Source organism: Antechinus flavipes, chromosome 5, assembly GCF_016432865.1.
Source record: "Antechinus flavipes isolate AdamAnt ecotype Samford, QLD, Australia chromosome 5, AdamAnt_v2, whole genome shotgun sequence".
Lineage (NCBI taxonomy): Eukaryota > Metazoa > Chordata > Mammalia > Dasyuromorphia > Dasyuridae > Antechinus > Antechinus flavipes.
The window spans coordinates 100,583,009-100,605,684 of NC_067402.1; the positions used below are offsets into that span (position 1 = coordinate 100,583,009).

Consider the following 22,676-nt stretch of genomic DNA (forward strand, 5'->3'; position numbering starts at 1 on the left):
GCAAGTCATTTCCTCCTGTTTGCTTCAGTTTCCCCAAGTGTAAAATGAGCTGGAGAAGGAAATGGAAAACCACTTGATTATCTTTGCTAAGAAAATCCCAAATCGGTTCACAAAGAGTCAGACATAATTGAAACAACTGAATGTGACAGCTACATGGTGTAGTAAATAGAGCACTCGATTTGAAATTGGGAAGAGTTAGCTCCATGAGTTCAAATTTGGCCTCAGACCCTTTCTAGTTATAGGACTCCAGATGAGTCACTTAACCCTGTTTGCTTCAGTTCTTCATGTGGAGAATGAACTAGAGAATTAATGGGAAATTTCTCTATCTTTGAATTGAGCTCAACTAAAAATGATTTCTCAACAACTGTATTTTTCTTAAAATGTGTCATCAGGAGGACTACCAATGAACCAGGATTCAGTGGATGACCTTGATCTTCAGGATTTTATCAAGCTCTAAGAGCTTCACAAAAAATACTTCAGTCACCTCCATGTCCATTGGAACAAATTGTTCTCCTTTGCCCATCCTATCTAGGGAAGTTTTCCCATGCCCGAGACAGATATTCCCCAACTCACTGACGGCTTTGAGACCTGTTGGCAAAACAGAGCCTGATGCAGCCTGCCTACAAGAGAGTTTTGCCAGGGTATATGTGTTCACCAAAGGTGCTAGGCTTCCCTGAACATCCCCTATAACTCCATGGAGGTGCATCTCATATCTAAGGCAGTTCTTTGTTGAACCTTAAAGGGACTTCATATAAGGATCTGATAGGAAATTGATGCAAACAAAGGTGCTCATTATTTGTCCCATTTAATTCACAATTGACAGCTGGATACCTTAAATGGAGCAGCACAAGCCTGGGATCAACATGCATACAATAGAAGGACACTGGGGCAACATCTGTACCCCAAGATAGACGGTGTCTATGGCCACTAAAATGCAGGGGGGAAGTCATGGAAAAGACCCACCCAAGGATACTATAAATTAGAGGGATAACTTCCAGATAATTGCAAGAAAAAAGGGAGACTGATCATCCTGAGAGAACTACTTGGATCATCCATTTCACCATGATATTCTTTATGTCTAGAGCTATCAAGGAAACTTGAGATGCTCAAGTCTATGTTTTACATAGAGGTTAGGAAATTACACTCACATCAAGTTGATGTCCCATTTCTGATATAAAAAAAAAAGGGAGTAGTCAATGAGCAGATAATGAAGTGACAGCCTGACAGGAGGTAGAAAACCACTCCCTAATGTCTCCTCACTTCCCTTCTGATATAATTTAAGAAAAAAAGCACAAGGAGAAATGTAATGTGAATGAGTGAAATTTGCATTTATTTTGAACTATCCCTGACTTCAGCAGAGTAGGGGGCTTCTAGTGAGGATCTCCTGCCAATGCAGACTGGCATTTTCTAATAAAACAGAGAATTGTGTATTAGACCAATATGAGAAATGAGAGCTTGTTTGAAAACTCTCTGGGTTATGAGAGTCCCTCTTCCCTCCAGAAGTTCCCATTGTGAGTTATGTCTCTGGTGTGATGACTTCCCTCCCTCCTTTCTTCCTATGCCGGGGACAGGAGGTTTCTGCACAGCTGGGAGATGACTCTGCAAGGCTGTGTCTCTGCTGCTGCTACAGAGGTAGGTGGCTGAGTCTTCTGCTTCCACAGGGTGGATTTTGAGGGTCAAGTGACCATTCCCTGATGATGCAGGTTGGAATCTTGGAGGAACGGTCTCATTTAAACTCATGTCTTTAGAAATATAATAAAACATTATCCTGGGTCCTTCTTGTGGCTCCTGTTGGTACCAGTACATATAATCATGCCCCAAATCTTGCTGACATCTCAGCGTCACCTCCTGCTTCACCTCGGTGACCAGGTATCTCGGTGTCTGAGCGATTCCTGTTTCAGTGGGAGCTGTGGGAGACAGAAATTAGGACACAGAAGCTGGGGGACCTTCACTTCATACTCCAGGGAAGGAAAAGCTCTGGATCTCCTCTCCCCAGACTGAGGGTATTCTTCTCCATCCAGCACTCACCTGCTCCCAAGAGAAAAATGGAGACCCAGCAAAGGAGTCTGTTAGCCATGATGGGCTCAAGGCCCGCAGAAGAGGTTGGGTCCCTGCCTTCTGTCTCTCGGTGTTGGCCCAGGGATGTGGTATAAAAGCCCTGGAGCAGCAAGGTTTGGCCGTCTCCATTTATGGCAACATTGTCTTCATTGGATCCCACAAAGCATCCCACAGAATGGGGGGTGGTGGTGACATGGCGCCACATAGTGGACAGAGCCCATAGGTGGCTGCTGGCTCCCTGCCTCCAGGGCCAACCTCACTTATAGGAAAACACGGTTCTGTCCAACATTGTGAAGTCCTTTTCACACTGATTTTTCACCACAGAAGCTCAGTCTCAGTCCTGGGTTTGCCCTGGGATAGTAACTGCCCCAGAGAAAGGACAGGGGCCCAAGGGGTCCACATGTGAGAAAGCAGACCGACATTCCCAGAGGAGAACTGTTTTCTTTTTGCTTTCAGGGAAGTTTTACTGGCTTCTTTATCTCAGCTCTTCCGGTTCCTGAATGGTTCTCCTGTCTAGGATTGTAAAGCTCCCGGCTTCTATCTGGCTTTTAGTCAGGGACGTCCGGTTTCCCTACATTCAAGCATCTTCTGGCTTCTCTTTTCTAATCCAGCCTGAGCACAATCACATCCACACTGGAGAAGTGTGAGGGGGGACAGGGCTCTTTCCCACATCGTCTCTGCTTTTGGCATCCCAGGCTGCTGAGCTGAGTAACCCGGTCGTCCCTTCCCTTGTGCCTGGGGAGGAAGGAGTCGTTCATCTCTTTTTGCCTCCCAACCACCTCCTTAAATTGCTTAACACAATCCCATGGAGTTTAAAGCCCTATCAGGGAAGGTGCCAGTGGGGGTTGGAACCAGTTACATTGGCTGCTGCCCTCTCGTGGAGAGAGTTCTGTGAGGAGAGAGGGGGCCACAGAGACACATTTCAGAGAGAAGGATCAGGAACAGAGAGGAAATCATGAAACCAAACTCAAGGGTGAAGGAGCATTTCACCCAAGTGGTGGAAAGTAACACAATTAGCAATGAACAAAACTGAACATTTGTCAGGAGATAAGACCCTCTCTATTATGCACTTTTAGCTCATCAAATATTTCATCCTTCTTTCATCTTTTATGGGGGAGCACATGTCATACTATGGGGAGAGTCTTCAGAACCATCAAGCTCAAACTCCCATTTGTACAAAGGAGGAACATGAGTGCAATGGTGAAGGGACTTGTGCAAGATCTCACAGCTGGTTAGGTCAGAGTTAGGTTACCCCCAACAATGTCATAAAATTTCTCCTAATTTCATACATGGTACATGGATAAAGGTCTTAACTTCATGTGGTGAAGGGATCCACCCAAGGATACTATGAAAGTTTTTAAATGAATAACGTCCAGGTAATTGCAAGAAAAAAGGGAGACTGATCATCCTGAGAGAACTACTTGGATCATCCATTTCACCATGATATTCTTTATCTCTAGAGATTTCAAGGAAACTTGCGATGCTCAAGTCTGTTTTACATAGAGGTTAGGAAATTACACTCAATCAAGTTGATGTCCCACCTCTGATATAACAAAAAGGGAGTAGTCAAAGAGTAGATAATGAAGTGAGAGCCTGACAGGAGGTAGAAAACCACTCCTTTACATTTCCAAATAGAGATATTCACTTCCCTTCTGATATAATTTAAGAAAAAAAAGCACAAGGAGAAATGTAATGTGAATGAGTGAAATTTATATTTATTTTGAACTATTCCTCTGACATCAGCAGAGTAGGGGGCTTCTAGTGAGGATCTCCTGCCAATGCAGACTGGCATTTTCTAATAAAACAGAACTGTGTATTAGACCAATATGAGAAATGAGAGCTTGTTTGAAAACTCTCTTGGTTATGAGAGTCCCTCTTCCCTCCAGAAGTTCCCATTGTGAGCCAACTGTCTGGTGTGGTGACTTCCCTCCCTCCTTTCTTCCTATGCCGGGGACAGGAGGTTTCTGCACAGCTGGGAGATGACTCTGCAAGGCTGTGTCTCTGCTGCTACAGAAGTAGATGGCTGAGTCTTCTGCTTCCACAGGGTGGATTTTGAGGGTCAAATGACCGTTCCCTGATGATGCAGGTTGGAATCTTGGAGGAACGGTCTCATTTAAATTCAGCTCTTTAAAACTATAATAAAACATTATCCTGGGTCCTTTCTGTGGCTCCTGTTGGTACCAGTACATGTAATTATGCCCCAAATCTTGCTGACATCTCAGCGTCACCTCCTGCTTCGCCTTAGTGACCAGGTATCTCGGTGTCTGAGTGATTCCTGTTTCAGTGGGAGCTGTGGGAGACAGAAATTAGGACACAGAAGCTGGGGGACTTTCACTTCATACTCCAGGGAAGGAAAAGCTCTGGATCTCCTCTCCCCAGATTGAGGATATTCTTCTCCATCCAGCACTCACCTGCTCCCAGGAGAAAAATGGAGACCCAGCAAAGGAGTCTGTTGGCCATGATGGGCTCAGGGCCCACAGAAGAGGTTGGGTCCCTACCTTCTGTCCCTCGGTGTTGGCCCAGGGATGAGGTATAAAAGCCCTGGGGCAGCAAGGTTTGGCCGTCTCCATTTATGGCAACATTGTCTTCATTGGATCCCACAAAGCATCCCACAGAATGGGGGGTGGCAGTGACATGGCGCCACATAGTGGACAGAGCCCATAGGTGGCTGCTGGCTCCCTGCCTCCATGGCCAACCTAATTATAGGAAAACACGGTTCTGCCCAACATTGTGAAGTCCTTTTCACACTGATTTTTCACTCACTCTCAGTCCTGGGTTTGCCATGGGATAGTAACTGCCCCAGAGAAAGGACAGGGGCCCAAGGGGTCCACATGTGAGAAAGCAGACCGACGTTCCCAGAGGAGAACTGTTTTCTTTTTGCTTTCAGGGAAGGTTTTACTGGCTTCTTTATCTCAGATCTTCCAGTTTCTGAATGGTTCTCCTGTCTAGGACTGTAAAGCTCCCGGCTTCTATCTGGCTTTTAGTCAGGGACGTCCGGTTTCCCTACATTCAAGCGTCTTCTGGCTTCTCTTTTCTAATCCAGCCTGAGCACAATCACATCCACACTGGAGAAGTGTGAAGGGGGACAGGGCTCTTTCCCACATCGTCTCTGCTTTTGGCATCCCAGGCTGCTGAGCTGAGTAACCCGGTCGTCCCTTCCCTTGTGCCTGGGGAGGGAGGAGTTGTTCTTCTCTTTTTGCCTCCCAACCACTTCCTTAAATTGCTTAACACAATCCCATGGAGTTTAAAGCCCTATCAGGGAAGGTGCCAGTGGGGGTTGGAACTAGTTACATTGGCTGCTGCCCTCTCGTGGAGAGAGTTCTGTGAGGAGAGATGGGGCCACAGAGACACATTTCAGAGAGAAGGATCAGGATCGGAGAGGAAATCATGAAACCAAACTCAAGGGTGAAGGAGCATTTCCCCCAATGATGGGAAGTAACACAATTAGCAATGAACAAAACTTAACGTTTGTCAGAAGATAAGACCCTCTCTATTATGCACTTTTAGCTCATCAAATACTTCTCCCATCTTTCATCTTTTATGGGGGAGCACATGTCATACTGTGGGGAGAATTTTCAGAATCATCAAGCTCAAACTCCCATTTGTGCAAAGGAGGAACGTGAGTGCAATGGTGAAGGGACTTGTGCAAGATCTCACAGCTGGTTAGGGTCACAGTTGGGTTACCCCCAAAAATGTCATAAAATTTCTCCTAACTTCATACATGGGACATAGATAATGGTCTTAACTTTATGTGTTGAAGGGTGAAGAGATAATGGCACAAAGATAAGAGAAAGTGAACAGTATGAAAATGTTTCATATAAAGTGTATCCTCTTCCTTCCTCCTAACTTTGTACTCCAAATTTCCATATCTCTGTGATTGATGTTTTGGACAACGCTACCTTCTGGAAATCCATGATTAATGCTGCTGAGGTCCATAGCAATAATATAACAATAATATGATCAGGGACAGCTGGGGGACACAATGGGTTCTGCACCAGCCATGGAGTCAGGACTTGAATTCAAATCCAGCTTCAGATACTTACAAGATCTGTGATCTAAGTCATTTAACCCTAATAGTCCTCCCCCCCCAAAAAAAAAACCCCTAACATCAAAAATATAATAATAATCTTCAGGAACAGGGTACTCCAGACTGACTAGAGAGGGCACCCTGGTGAGGTGGGTTCAGTGGAAAGAGTAATGGACTCAGAGTCATATTAGGAAAGGAAATGGCAAAGCATTCCCATATTTTTTTTGCCAAGAAAATCTTATAGGAAATCAATGGGAAAAGGAGTGATTTATGATTGTAATGGCATAATATTGTGCTATCAGTATTTGGAAGCAGGGTGATCCATGGGAAACCTGGAAAGACTTACATGAACTGGTACAACTGATGTAAATAGTACCAGAAGAAACACTGGGACAGCAATACTGTATAGTGATCAACTAAGAATGACAATGTTCTAACACAATTCTTAAGGACTAGTGAAAATACTATACAGCATGAAAGAAAGGACTAATGGACTTTGAATGTAGATCAAAGTATGACTGTGTGTGTGTGTGTGTGTGTGTGTGTGTGTGTGTGTGTGTACTTTGTTTATCTTCGTTTTTTTATCCATGTTTTCTCTTGGAACATGACCAATATAGAAATATTTAGGATGACTACACATGTAGAATTAATATCATACTGCCTTCTCAGTGAGAGGTAAGGGGAGAGAGAGAAAAAATTTAGAACTCAATATTTTTTTTAAAAAATTAATGTTAAAAATTGTTTTTACATGTAATTATAAGATAAAATATTTCTTAAAAAATTTAATTGAAAAAAGGAAACTCCATGTTCTTGTCATGAAGGGTTGGACATGACTGAATAACAATAAAATAACAGAAGCCTTTAAGATTAACTTTATGATCTGCTCTGCTCCACGTGTTTATGATCGGAGTTTGTCTATTCTAGTGTAGAGAAGCATAATATGTACACATTTTCTGGGCTTCTTGTATCTGAAGAGTAAGGCCAGGAAAGGCCTTTGAAACTTCTTTGAAGTTCTCTGAAAAGGACCAGAAGTAATTGTGTCACAAAATGTTATATACAGGAATCTTCAGAGTTTTTCTAATACAACTCATATTGTGTCAAAAATCATTTCTTTAACATTTCTGACAAATGATTGAATGAGTCAGTCTTTAAAAAAAAAATCTCTATTGAGAAAACCAATCACTGTTCAATGTCTCCTCTGCCACTTTGCAACAGTTCTACCCATCCAGAAGTTTATCCTTCCATTGAATCAAAAAGTACCAATCAGAAATTATCACTGGTTTTGCCATTGAGCCTAAGCAGATCATACAAAAAGGTTAACACTAATTTAGGAAGTGTCACATTTCATTTTCTTTCCTTTCCTTTCTGAAAGTTCTCTAAAGATTTCATTCTCAGAGAAGATAACTACAGCGAGAAAGTGAGTTCAAGACATAGTTTGGTCTGGCCAAAATATAGGGACCTTGAAGGAGTTATTCAAAAAATGCAGAGTCAAGAGAAAGGTGACCTGGATGTTCTATAGTCATTTTTATTTACATGTTTAATATCAACTCCCTAGGAGAAGAGAGTTGTTATTTTTTCATGCCTTAATTTTTGCTTATGTGTATTTATGAGTGTTGTTCTTTAAATGAGTCTTTTAAATGGAAGAAATTAATAGCTGAGATGTAGTTTGTATGTCTTGCATGATAAGTACTTGCATAATAAGATCTGTTTTGGAGTAGGAACTAGATAACCCAGTGGAAGGAACATTTGACCAGGTATCAGGAAAACCTGAGTTCAAATCCTGGCCTCAAATATTTACTAGCTCTATGACCTTGATAAGTCATTTCATCCTGTTTGCTTTAGTTCCCTATGTGTAAAATGAGCTAGAGAAGAAAATGGCGAATCACTCTGGTAACTTTGCTAAGGAAATCCCAATTAAGATCACAAAGACTCAATTGAATGAACTGAAACAACTAAAGGTGGTCCCTAGAAGGTGCAGTGAATAGAGCAGTGAGCTTAAATTTGGGAAGATTTGTCTTCATAAGCTCAAATCTGTCCTCAGACACTTACTAATCATGTGACTTGGGACAAGTCTGTTAACCCTGTTTGTCTGAGTTTCTTATGTCTAAAATGAACTGGAGAAGTAATGGTATAAAGATACACTCTAATATCTTTACCAAGAAAATCTCCAAAAGAGCTCACAGAGTTGAACTCAACTGAAAATGACTCCATAACTGCATCCTTTCTCACAATGTATGTGAATGAATAAAGTAAAATATTTAGCACTATAAGATAGCCAATAATATTGGGAAGACATTAAAATATACTTGTAGGTATAAAATAGATATTTAAATATGTCTTTTTCACGTTCAGAGACCTGAGTTTTAGAATATCTACAAAAATGAATTTAATTAATATCATTATGGGATTTTTTTTTCATGTATGTTTTCCTGTGGAAGGAAATAAATAATATTTCTTTTTCTTCTTTAAAATATACAATATGATGGTTCTCTCTGGGAGAAAGCAGGTTTCTCAGGGCAGGTTTTCTGGAGGCAGCCTTAGTTTCAGTTGAGAGTAAATAATCACCCAAAATGCAGCCAGGTGATAAAAGTTCAGATCTTTTATTGCCTCCAATATAGCCCAGTTAGCTTAGAGGCCTATCTCTCTGCTTCGTTCCAAGAGCTCCCTCCGAATGTCTTCAAATCCAAAGGTTTGTCCTTCAGTCCTCCAGCCAGCCAAGTAGAAAATGGAATGGATCTCTCTTGCCTCGGAGAGAGGGCTTCTGACATAATTCAGCTGAAATCTGACAGAGAGCCTCTGTCTGTCTCTTATATATAAGAGAGAGGAATTGTGGGATATGAGAGAGAAGGATTATGGGTTTTCTCCCATAGTGCTCTCTGGCCCTAAGAGCTTCAAGGGAGGTATGAATTCACAAAGTTACACAGTTAACTTTGTGAATTTCCCATACTTGTGAACTCCAATGAGTAAAGGTGTGAACACAAGCATTGTATCAATGAGTTCTACTTAGTACCTTGTTTCAGGTTCTGGCCCAAAACATCTTGTAAGATCAGATCAATAATCTATCAACTCTAATGAGTTAGCAATTTGTAAAGATTCCAACATTTTCCCAATTAAAAAAAAAAGTAACAGGCTAAAACATAAACATTTCTAAATATTTTCTTCTCCATTTTAAACTATTCTTGTGTATATGTCTCTCTCCATACTCACTAGCAATGTTGAGGATGAGGACAAGAACAGGTAGAATTATGAAAGGGATGGCACCATTTCTCTTATGACTTTCAGATTAAAGTCTTTCCCGCCCCATTTATATTAGAGTCTCCATGCTTTGAACTTTGGAAGCACCTGACCTAGTTTTAAAAACTTGTCCAATTAGCCCATTGGCTACACATCAAACAACCTCTCACAATCAAAAAAGGACATTTTTTTTTACCAAATTTTGTTCTCCTGACACAGATATGCTGACTTCTTTTGAATTACTCTTAATTTCACATAGGAGACTTTTTTGTGTTTGGGGATTCTTGGAAATTGGCATAATATCTTCTCTGAATATTTGCTTGGCATTTAAAGAATCATGGTTAAGACCTTGTATTTTGGTCTTTTACAAAGAAAATATCACTACTCTTCAAGAAACTTACAAAAATGATGACTTAGACAGCGATGTATTGCTGTTCATTCTTCGTTTTTGAAGAACAATGGCATCATGCATAATGGTTCTACAAGCTTGTGAATGGGATTTAAATGAGTTGTACTGGTGCCCGAATATGGGAAACAAGAATCACGAGAAGCACAGGAAACAAAGAAGCAGCATCACCTGAGAGCTATTTGTAAGTAGGATCCTTCCAGAATTCCTTTGGTAACCTGTGGGGAAGAAAAGGGAGAAGAGACTCAGTAAGACTTTTTCAGTTGGGGTAATTAAATGGGCCAACACATCAAAGGGCTGAGCCAGGAGACTGATGAGAGACTTATGAAAAATGCCAATTTTGACTATACTCCTCTTCTCCGTTTGAAAGTTTGTCTCCATGACATCTCACAAGCTTTAACACCTGCTATAGTGCTGCTTGCACTCCCTAACATGTGGACTCAGACACCTTAGCATGTGGACTTACTGACCATGCTGTGGAGAAAAAATAATCACACTCCTATAAAACAAAAAAGGGGAATAAATTGTTAAGAATCATGCCTAAGTAAAGGGGTAGGTCAATTCTCTGAGAGCCTCCCCAGCTGTGAAGGATAAACCTGAGGGAGTTGCAAAGCAGCCTTCGCAGAAGGCTTGTGAATTGGAAATGAAATAAATTGGAGACAAAGGGAAAAGGAGGGAGGTTACACAAAACAACTGCCTCTCAGGAAAGAGGTCAGAGAACAACAATGGCCTCTCAGTCTCCTTGTATCATCATCATCTTCTCACATGAAGAAATCTATTCTACAGCTATGAGTTAGACCTCCAGCAGCCACTGGCAGGTGGCTCCCATATCACAACATTGTACAGAGTCATCAATCTCACTATCCTGTCACAGAGTCATCAAGGTCCAATGGCAAAACAAAAGTCATAATGTGTGCAACATGTGCATAAAGTCATCAGGATGACTATCAATGAACCAGGATTCAATGGATGACCTCGGGATCTTTGGGATCTTCTCAAACTCTAAGAGCTTAAAACTTACTTCAGCCACTTTCATGTGTATTTAACAAGTTGTTCCCATTTGACTATTCCATCTGGAGAAGTTCTCACATGTTTGGGGTAGCTGTCCCCTAACTCACTAACAGTATTTGAGACATGTTGGTAACACACAGCCTGATTTAGCCGCCATGCTGAGAGAGTGTTGCCAGAGTGTGGATGTTCACCAGAGAAGCTGGTTTTCCCTGAACACCCCAAACATCCCCAGAGATTTGTACACCTCTTGTCTAAGACAGTTCTTAGTTGAGCCTTAAATGGTTTTCACATAAGCACCTATTAGGAAAGTGGTGCAAACCAAAATACCCATTATTTGTCCCATTTAATTCACAAGGGACATCTGGATACCTTAAATGGAGCAACACAAGCTTGGGATCAAGATGGGTACAATGGAGAGACCCTAACGTAACATTTGTTCCCCAAGGACAGTGTGCATGTCCACCAAAAGGCAATCAGAAAAGAAGGGGAAGGATCTAAGGATACACACAAAGTTTTTTGTTGATTAGTTTCCAGGTCATTGCATGAAGAAAGGGAGGCCCATCATGCTCCTGAGAGAAGTTACTCCTTGGAGCTTGCCCATCATTGCACCAGGACATTCTTTACCTCTACAGGCACCAAGGAAGCTCAGAAATACTAAAGTCAACAGGGTATTTTACATGGAGGTTAGGAAGTCTCGCTCATATTCAGCTGATGTCCCACCTACAATATCACAAAAGGGATTAATCAGTTAACAGATAATAAAGTGACAGCCTGACAGGAGATAAAAAACTACTCCCTAACATCTCCAAATAGAGTCCTTTCTCCTCATTACAACACCATGTAAGAAGAAAAGAAGTCCAACAAGTAATGTAATATGAAGGAATGAAATTTGCTTTTGTTTTAAACTCTCTCTGATTTCAGCAGAGTAGGGGGCTTCTAGTGAGGATCTCCTGCCAATGCAGATCGGCATTTTCTAATTAAACAGAGAATTATGCTAATATGAGGAATGAGAGCTCCTTTCAAAACTCTCTTATAATATGGTTATGAGAGTTCCTCCTCCTCTCTCCAGAAGCTCCCTAATGTGAGCCAGGTCTCTGATGTGGTGACTTTCCTCCCTCCTTTCTTCCTATTCTGGGGACAGCAGGTTTCTGCACAGCTGGGAGATGATTCTGCAAGGCTGTGTATCTGCTGCTGCTACAGAGGTAGGTGGCTGAGTCTTCTGCTTGCACAGGGTGGATGCTGAGGGTCAAGAGATTACTGACTTTTGTGGGCTTGAATCGCGGAGAAACAGTCTCATTTACATTCATTTCATCATAACTATAAGAAAACATTATCTTGGGTCCTTTCTGTGGCTCCTGTTGGTACCAAAACATGGCATTGTAGCCCACATTTTGTTCACATCTCAGTGTCACCTCCTGCTTCATCTTTGTGACCAGGTATCTGGGTTTCTGGGTGATTCCTGCTTCAGTGGGAGCTGTGGGAGGGGAGAAAGAGACAGAAATTGGGACACAGAAGCTGGGAGACTTTTACTTCATCCTCCAGCGAAAGGGAAAACTCTGAATCTCCTATCCTCAGAAGGAGGAGTTTCCTTCACTCTCCAGCACTCACCTAATCCAAGAAGAAAAATGGAGACCCAGCAAAAGAGTCTGTTGACCATGATGGGTTCAGGTCCAGCAGAATAGATTGGGTCCATGCCTTTGTGTCCCTGAATGTTGGCCCAGTGATATAGAACAAGAACTCTGGGACTTCCTTGCTTGGCTGCACCATCTCCATTTATGGAACTATTGTCTTTATTGGCTCCTGCAAAGGGCGATTTTTTTTCATTTTTGTGGTGGTGGTATAGCAGATAGTTGGCTATTCATTCCCTGCTTCTATATCCACCTTCAATTATATTATAATGATATGTTATTATCAATATGTTATAATATATTAATATTATTTTATATAGTTTAATGATGTAATATATAATTATATAATATATCAATATATTAGAATATATTACATTACATTATAATATAACTTCAGTTATATTATAATATGGTTATGTTAAAGATTATAAAGTCCTTACAATGACTTCACAACAGTAGCACATTCTCAAGTCTGTGTGTCATCATTTGGTATTCAGTACTTTACATGTTAATCAATAGACCTACATAAAGACAAAAGTGTTTTTTGTTGTTGTTCTCAAGGCATGTTATATTCATTTCTTCATCTTACCTCTTCAGATTGTCAGAATGATTTTTCTTTCTATGACCTTAAATCACTTCTCTTTTATCTGGATCTCAGCTTTTAGTCTCGGCTGTCAATTTCCCATAAATTCAAGCACCTTTTGACTTGTCTTTTCTAATACATCTTGATCACAATCACATCCATACTAAATTAGCATAAAATTGAAGTAGAATTCTTTTCCAAAAAATTTCCACTTTTGCATTGCAAACCACTGAGTTGAGAAAGACAGTTGTCTCTTCTCTTGTGCATTGGAAGAAAGAAGTTGTTAACCCCTTTTTGCATACTATCAACGATCTTGAACAATTCAATTGCATAAAATTAATTCAGTGGAATTTAAAGTTTTATCAGGGAAGATATTAAGTGAGAGGAGGAACCAACTAATTTTATAAGGCCCTTTTACTAGTTCTGTGACTCTGAGTATGTCACGTAACCTTAGTTACCTCTTCCTCCAAAATTCCAACATAAATAATATGATGATACTCTCCAGGAATAGGGTGTTCCAGACCAACTAAAGAGGGCATACTGGTGAGATTAGTACAGTAAAAAGAGTGATATATTGAAAGTCAGAGGCCCTGGATTCTAATTCTATTTATTCCACACACTACCCAAGAGATGTTCAGTAAACAATTTCCCCCATTTGAATCTCAGTTACCTATTTTGTAAAAGAAAGGAGATGGCCCAAGTGACTCTTGAGGGGTATTCAAGGCTGAAATTCCTGATCCTGTGAACAGATCTTGGATGGGAGGTGTTGCACAACTCAATAAGAGTGTCAACTTATTCAGGGCTTCTTAAACTTTTTCTAAATATGACCATTTTTTGCCCAAGGAAGTAGGATCCCACACAATTGTGACACAGACTGTCTTTGCGACAAGAAGCATTTACGATTAAATTATCTGGAAATAGCAATGTGAAGTTCAAAGATCAATATATCTCATAAACTTCCAAACTCTTCCTTCAAATTAAAAATAGGAAGACTACAAGTTCTTTAGATGCCAGATTCTCTACAAAAATTGCAAAGGCAAAAAAACCATTTCCTTAAAATCCTATTACAAACATTTGTCCACTGCTAAGTAAATTATGAGGTAGATAGCTCTTTTTTAATTCAGTTAAATATAACAAATATTTATTGAGGTAGTATCCAAAGAATTATGTTGTAAATCTTGACTTCTCTCAGTCTTTATCCTGCTCATATCAACTCATCCTCTTCTTGGGAGCTCTGGGCCCCCATCACTTAGCTTGATGCTCAATAATTCTTCACTGTGGCATCCTGTCTATACCTTTATTCCATGGCAAAAACCTTAAGTTCTAGATATATTCCACAATGTATTCAGTTAACATTTCTTAGTATCTTCCTACTACTAATCTGAAAAATTAACCCACATTTAATTCCTGCCAAAAATTCTCTTATTTTGGTCATATGACACCTCATCACAAAAACTTTTAACAGTTTGCTAGTTTTTAATGATTAAAATTTAAATTATGAAACTTGATATAAAGGATCATCCATAAGTATACCATTCCACATCAATGCCTTGTTATTTTCCTCTACTTCTTAGATCTTCTGTTTCTAGGTGATCAAAATCCAAACGTCCTTATGATGTGGGAAAGATTCCTTTCTAGATTCCCACCCTCTCCTAGTTAATGATGTAAATTGTCCTTTAACTCACAAATCCTGGTCCCTTTGAATTCCAATAGAAGATCTGACCTGTTCCCAGCTCCACCCAGATCTGAGCCAACTTTGGGGCTACACCTAAAAGCCCCTTGAGCTAAGTCTCCTATTATAAAAAGGCCACGCTGGGAACCCCTCTTTGCAGAGATTCCAAACATGGTAACCATGTGAGAACCCTCTCTCCACTGGATCCTCTGTCCAGTGCCCTCCTTATCTCTACCTTCGCCTACACTTTAACTTTGCTTATCCAATAATAAACCTCTTTTATCAATCTAGCTCTCCGGGCCAATAAATGCTTTTATTGGGAACTCACGCCACTACTAGACCCCATTTACCGCTGTATCCTTGAGCCGAATCCAAGGGGGTTGCAGGGGAGCTTTGCTTGACTCCCTGTACCCCAAACCTGCCACTAGACCTTAACTAAACCCTAATTTCATTTAGGTACCCCAAAGCTAGACCTCAACACTTACACCAACACTTCCAAGAAACTTGATTCACCATTACAAACACCCCCAAATCTCAGGGACTTAGTCCAATCAGAGAAACTAACTCTGGGTTGCCTACAGGGATATCTCTAAAATCTAAGAGAAGAGGGAGAGAGAAAAGGGAATCCTACCCAAGCTTCTAGACTTGCACATGGCTTAGTACACTATATTAACTCACACATGTGAAGACCTAACTGATGAGAAGGATCTACCATCATGGATTGTGGATTTTATTCAACCACCAACTCAGGCAGTTAGTTTATTCTTTTTCCTTTTTGATAAGAAGTTATGATGTGGGAAAGATTCCTTTCTAGATTCCCACCCTCTCCTAGTTAATGATGTAAATTGTCCTTTAACTCACAAATCCTGGTCCCTTTGAATTCCAATAGAAGATCTGACCTGTTCCCAGCTCCACCCAGATCTGAGCCAACTTTGGGGCTACACCTAAAAGCCCCTTGAGCTAAGTCTCCTATTATAAAAAGGCCACGCTGGGAACCCCTCTTTGCAGAGATTCCAAACATGGTAACCATGTGAGGACCCTCTCTCCACTGGATCCTCTGTCCAGTGCCGTCCTTATCTCTACCTTCGCCTACACTTTAACTTTGCTTATCCAATAATAAACCTCTTTTATCAATCTAGCTCTCCGGGCCAATAAATGCTTTTATTGGGAACTCACGCCACTACTAGACCCCATTTACCGCCGTATCCTTGAGCCGAATCCAAGGGGGTTGCAGGGGAGCTTTGCTTGACTCCCTGTACCCCAAACCTGCCACTAGACCTTAACTAAACCCTAATTTCATTTAGGTACCCCAAAGCTAGACCTCAACACTTACACCAACACTTCCAAGAAACTTGATTCACCATTACAAACACCCCCAAATCTCAGGGACTTAGTCCAATCAGAGAAACTAACTCTGGGTTGCCTACAGGGATATCTCTAAAATCTAAGAGAAGAGGGAAAGAGAAAAGGGAATCCTACCCAAGCTTCTAGACTTGCACATGGCTTAGTACACTATATTAACTCACACATGTGAAGACCTAACTGATGAGAAGGATCTACCATCATGGATTGTGGATTTTATTCAACCACCAACTCAGGCAGTTAGTTTATTCTTTTTCCTTTTTGATAAGAAGTTATGATGTGGGAAAGATTCTTTCTAGATTCCCATCCTCTCCTAGTTAATAATGTAAATTGCCCTTTAATTCACAAATCCTGGTCCCTTTGAATTCCAATAGAAGATCTGACCTGTTCCCAGCTCCACCCAGATCTGAGCCAACTTTGGGGCTACACCTAAAAGCCCCTGGAGCTAAGTCTCCTATTATAAAAAGGCCACGCTGGGAACCCCTCTTTGCAGAGATTCCAAACATGGTAACCATGTGAGGACCCTCTCTCCACTGGACCCTCTGTCCAGTGCCCTCCTTATCTCTACCTTCACCTATATTTTAATCTTGCTTACCCAATAATAAACCTCTATTATCAATCTAGCTCTCCAGGCCAATAAATGCTTTTATTGGGAACTCGCGCCGCTACTAGACCCCCTTGCACCGAATCTGTACCCCAAACCTGCCACTAGACCTTAACCCTAATTTCCTTTAGATACCCCAAAGCTAGACCTCAACAGTTACACCAAACAATTTTGCTTTCTCTTGTGGACTGCTTTTATATTGGATAACAGTTTTCTGCACTCTTTCCTCCCCACAAACTCTTACTTCCTGTGCTAGGGGGCAAGGAGGAGATTTGTGCATAGAAATGAGATGCCCTTTCTTCACTGTGGTCAGAACTGCAGAAATACATTCCAGAGTTCCTGAGTTATGCAGATGGTTTGCTGAGAATAAAAATGTTGGTTTCTGGTCTCTGGCCTTTAAGATAGTCACCATCCTCTATATTATCCTTTCTCAGGGAGTAAAGAACAAGCACAAGAGCTTTCTCCCCACTCTCTAGGATTTGTTGATACCAAAACATGCGAGTATCCTTGGTGTCTTGTTCACATCTCATTTTCACCTCCTGTACCTTCTCTATGATGAGATGTTTTGGGATCTAAGTGATTTTAGCATGTACAGATTCTGGAAAGAAAAGAGTCAGAAGAGAAGAGGTGGAACTTAGGTAAGAAGTTGACATTATAACTACAAAGGAATGTGACCATCTTGCTAAAGTATTTCCCATCTCTGCCCAGAACTCACCCACTTCCAGGAGAAAAATGAACCCACAGAAGAGAAGAGGGGGCCCCATGATATAATTGGGAAAAGAATGGGATGTTTCTCTCAAATGATTTTTCACCCGCTTAAAGACTTAGAAGGTAGAATCTGGAGGTGGAGCTCAGATATATCACTTTCTAAATTGGGTAAAATTTCTCTTTCCCTTAGTTCTCCCAAAAGATCCAAGGATGCTTTGTTAAGAATGATTTGCACACTCTATGGGAGAAGCAGCATAGCCAAATCCCTTCTCTAAGAACAGTCATAAGAAAGCCTTTTCATTAAGTTTTCATTATCCTTAGTTTCTGCTTCTAGTTAATAAATTAACAAACAATCATGCCCCAGGATCCTTTAAGAATAGAGGGCAGATGTTTATCCTAATTAAGTACCTAGAGTACCACCTTTCTCCACTCTGAAGTGGGTCCCTCCAGCTATCTACTCTAGATTCACAGTACTCTATGTACTCATACCCACTGAGAAAATATGGAGCACCAGCCCCTCCCTATCTTTGTACTTTTATTAGGTAACAGTAATACAGAATTTGTTTATGGTAAAGATATTTAATGAAATCAGAGTTATAAAAGTAGCAATAAATCTTTTCCTCAGATTTAATTACTGTTTACTTCACTCAATATATATTTATGTGTGTGTGTGTACATTATACATACACATATATTTGTATTATATATATATATATATATATATGTATGTAAATACATTATTCCTGAGAAGAGTAGACACAAGAAAGAAACACATGTTAAGAGACATATCCAAGGAATATGCATAACCAGGGGCGTTTTCAGGATTATATATTTAAGGATCTCATGTAGATAGGAAAGAGGTATAGAGCAGCAATTCCTCTATTGTTGCTGCATCATTGATGCTTTATAGTGAATCCTTGTTCTTTTCCTATGGGGTCATCTGAATTCTGGTTTCACACGGTCACTGAGGATTAGTGGTCTATCGGTCAAATATTTCTATTTGTCTCATAGTTACTAACTTCTCAGGCAAGCATTTCTATGATTTATTTCTCTATTTTTAAATTTTTATCTTATATAATTTTACTTTTTAAAAAATTAGCAAGTCTGTGTATAAAATTCAAATCTGACGTCAGACACTTACTAGCTATGAGACTCCATGCAATTAATTTTTATTTACCTCAGTTCTCAGTTCTTCATCTATAAAATGGAAACACATTGGAAAAGGAAATGACAAACCACTACTGTATTTTTTGCCAAGAAAATCCCATGAGAATAGCTAAACAAGTAGTGATTTATGATTGTGATGGCACAAAATTGTGCTAAAAGAAATTGCAAGTAGGGTGCTCTCAGAAAAACCTGGAAAGACTTACATGATACAATTGAACTAAACAAAAAAAGAACATTGTACACCAAGACAGCAATATTGTATGATAATCAAATATGAATGACTAAGCTATTCCCAGGACTGATGGATGTATGATGAAAAATACAGTCCACCTCTAGAGAAAGGAATGATGAATTTTTAAATGTAAATCCAAGTAAGCATGTGTGTGTGTGTGGGGGGGGGGTGAGTATCCTTGTGCTTTATTTATCTTGGGGGGGGGGTGTTGGTCCGTGTTTTCATTTGGAATATGACCAATATAGAAATGTTTTACATGATGGCACATCTTATATTATATTACCTTCTCAATGAGAGATGAGAAGAGAGAGAGAAAAAATTTAGAACTCAATATTTTAAAATAAATGTTAAAAATTATTTTCACATGTAATTTAAAAATAAAATATTTTTTAAAGTAAGAAATTTAATTAAAAGAAAAGAAACCCCATGAATTTGTTTGAATGGTTGGACACAACTGAACAACAATAACAACCACACAAGCCTTTAGGATTCCCTTTTATGATCTGCTCTGCATCACATGCTTGTTCTGAGAGTTTGTCTGTTCTAGGGTATAGAAAAGCATACCATGTACACTTTTTCTGTGCTTCTTGGATATGAGCAGAAAAGCCAGGAAAGGCCTCAAAGTTCTCTGGGAAAAGACCAGGACTAATTAAATAACAGTGCATTATGCAGAGAAAAGCCCTCAGAGCTCTTCAGTCCAACTCATATTTGGTTAAGAATCATCTCTATAACATTTGTGACACTTCATTGAATGAGCCTGTCTGTTTGAAAATGTATATTGAGAGGAAACCAATTACTTTCCAAAGTTTCCCATGCCACGTTGGGATATCTCTAAGCATTCAGAAGTTTATACTTCTATAAAGTCAAAAATCTACATCCCAAACAACATCACTGCTTCTACCATCTGAGCCTAAGCAATCATACACAAAAGTTAACATAAACCTAGGCAGGGTCATATTTCCTCTACTTTCTGCTATTTTTCATTCAGTCATTTTTCAGTGATGTCCAACTTTTCATTACTTCCTTTAGGATTTTCTTGACCAAGATATTGGAGGGCTTGCTATTTCCTTCTCCAGCTCATTTTACAGGTGAGGAAACTGAGGGATACTGAATTAACTGACCTGCCCAGGATCACACAACTAATTAGTATCTGAGTCTTGATTTGAACTTGAGTGATAAGTCTTTCTGACTCTAAGCCCAACACTCTATCCATTGAATACCTAGATGCCCTTTCTGAATTTTCTGAAGCTGCATCCTTTTCGAGTTGACCAAAGAGAGAAGAATGAATCCAAATACAACTTGGATTTGCCAAAAGATATAGATCTTGTGAAGGAATAATTCAGAAAATGCAGAGCTATGGTGCTGATGATTGGGATGATCAGCAATCACAAAATGATTCACACTTTGAAGTATTAAATATCGATTTTCAAGGAGAATGGAAGAGTTAGGGGTTATTTATTCACGCTTTAAGTCTTTGTCAGTGTGAGCCTGTCAAGGGTATCTTTTATGTAGAGGAAATAAATAGCTGAAGTATAGTTTAGATGCATTGTACATTAAGTATTTAGGTAACATACCAGAACTATGATTTTCTCCAATGCTAGCATAGAAGGACTCAGCGGAATCCTCCAACTCTGTGGGTTAAATCTTCAAAGTTCAGCTAAGATATGTCGGGTCCTACCACTGTGAAGAGATTGAAAACCTTTCTTTTCTCTTTCTTTTTAGTGATAAAAAAATATAAGTTGTAATTCCTGCCTCGAATTTTGCTGATACAAGATGTTACATCTTGTCTAAGCATAAAACTATCATACTTTCAGCCAGCTAAGTAGAAAGTGGGAGGGGGGGGGTGTTGAGAAGGGAGGAGAAGAATGAACAAATGCCCTGCAACAATAACCCCATTCTCTTCATTATCAACTTGTGAATGAATAAATAATTTTTTTCTTAGCTCTCCTCTCTAAATCTAGCTGAACCAGAGGCTACACTTTTGGGTACTTCTAGCTCTGCAAAGAGGAAGGATATTGCTCTGGAATCAGGTCACCTCAGCATACCTTCTGTCCTGTCTTTGTGACCAGATATCTTGGGTTTTGGATAAATCAGTGTTAATGAAATCTGTGGACAGGGCACTAGGTAATGGATCTGATTGTCATTACTTTACACGAATACCTTTTCCTCTTCCCAATTTCCTACTGCTAATGAAAATATCCCCATTCTCTCAGTCTTCCCAATTTACAACCTAGATGTCATCTTCAACAGCTCACTCTCCTCTCCCTGCCCATATCCAATTTGTTGCCAAGGCCTATTGATTTTGCCTTCAAACTATCTGTTTCTTATACAGGTCCTCGTTCCCTTATATCTGGATTATTTCAGTAACCTGCTGATTGATTTTCCTTCCTAAAAGCTTTTTTACTGCTCTAGTCTTTCCTCTATTCATCTGTCAAATTGATCTGTCTAATCTGTCTAAACACCAGGTCTAACTATGTCATTCCCCTACTTCCTTCATTAAATAAACTCCTTTGGTTCTGTTTTACCTCCAGATCAAAAAGAAAATCCTCTGTTTGATGTTCAAAACCCTTCAATGACTCTGGAAGAAAGAATGAGGCTGATGACTTTGTGAGCTTTGCCCCACTTATATCCCACTCATGTGCAAATCATATATGTGTGTGTCATTTGAAAACAAAGGAAAAACAACAGCAACACTGTCCTTCTATAGAAAGCCTTTCCCAATCTCTCTTAATTGTAGTGACTACCCTCAGTTATTTCTTATTTATCCTATATGTAGCTTGCTTTGTATATGTTTGTCTGTTCTCTCTCCCACTGAATTGTATAGGCTATGAGGGCAGGGACTGTTTTTCCATTTTTTTCATCTATCCCTAGAGCACAGTGCCTTTTGGTGTCAAAGGTTCATTAGGAACTTGGGATCTTCCTCTTCAATGGCCTCTTGCTTCTGCTTAATTCTGAATTCTGCTAGGAACTTAGCTCTCCTCTTTCCCATTCTTAATTGCTAAAACCCCATATGGAATTTAACCCAGTTAGCAAAGTAATAAAATCTTTGCCTTTTGATTTGGAGACAATTTCTAAGCCTCTTTTGAGATACCTCACCACACCAACCTGTAATCCCAAATAAACTTTTGGGGTTTCTGACATTTGATGATGAACCCCAACATTTGTATCATCTTTTTGATCTTATGATCCTCTTCAACAATGAAGGAGTGCTGTAATAGGAAGCTACATGGAAGAAGTGGTCTTTGAAACTGGCTAGTTCATTGACTTTTTTTAAAAGAACAGTGAGATATTTGCTCTCGGGAGCTCTTTACTTTTTTAATATTGGAATTCCAGATTTCACTAATTAGGGAAACTGAGGCAGGACAATAAAAGGGAATTGTGGCATAATACACCCCCATCCCCATTCCACATCCTATGCTAAGACAATTCAGGGCTATGTTTTTTCTGATGTACAGCATGATTAATACTAGTGATTCCAAAATCAGAGGAAATTGGTCTATCTTTGACAGGAATACTGTGAGTCCTTTTGAAGTAGCATCTGGAGCAGTAAAGTTAATATCCATGAATCAACCTCAGCCCCAAACCAGGGTCCCCTCTATACCAAGACACAAAATCATGATTCATGTTCTATTTACATTTCAGGGTCAGTTTCTTTCCTGTTTTTGTGGCCAAGCACCTAGGTGTCTGGATGATTTCAGGACCTGTGGGTCCTATGGGAGTTGTCCTATGGCAATGCAATCATAAGGTTAGATGGGAAGTGTGGCTTTGTCCCAGATACGGTTCTCCAATTTGTTCCAAGATTCTCTTGATTGCAAGAGACAAGCAATTAAACATCCTGGATTCCATGCTGTAGTCATAGAAAAAATGGAAAATGTCCCTAATGAAAGGCATGATCTTCTATTTTGTGGAGAAAGTGGGGCCAGGCTTTTGAATTTCCACAATTTGTACTGGACAATGTAAATGATGCTACACTATCTACTGACT

General features: G+C 40.0%; 1 protein-coding gene and 1 gene segment (V, D, J or C); both read right to left on the reverse strand.

Annotated features, from left to right (window-relative positions):
• Window positions 1-1,313: 1,313 nt before the first annotated feature.
• On the reverse strand, window positions 1,314-4,794 carry LOC127538877 (uncharacterized). 2 transcript variants are annotated; one of them, XM_051962683.1, is made up of 2 exons: window positions 4,470-4,794; window positions 1,314-1,907 (listed from the first exon to the last, which is right to left on the reverse strand). In XM_051962683.1, exons 1-2 carry the CDS (start codon window positions 4,702-4,704, stop codon window positions 1,408-1,410), a joined length of 735 nt encoding a protein of 244 aa, XP_051818643.1. In that variant the 5' UTR covers window positions 4,705-4,794; the 3' UTR covers window positions 1,314-1,407. The 2 variants fall into 2 exon arrangements, with proteins under 2 accessions (XP_051818643.1, XP_051818642.1); XM_051962682.1 differs by lacking the exon at window positions 1,314-1,907 and adding an exon at window positions 3,754-4,348.
• Window positions 4,795-11,812: 7,018 nt separating this feature from the next.
• LOC127538595 (T cell receptor beta variable 4-1-like) lies at window positions 11,813-12,473 on the reverse strand. The segment is given in 2 exon segments: window positions 11,813-12,210; window positions 12,345-12,473. Coding segments are annotated over 2 exon segments (483 nt in total).
• Window positions 12,474-22,676: the final 10,203 nt, after the last annotated feature.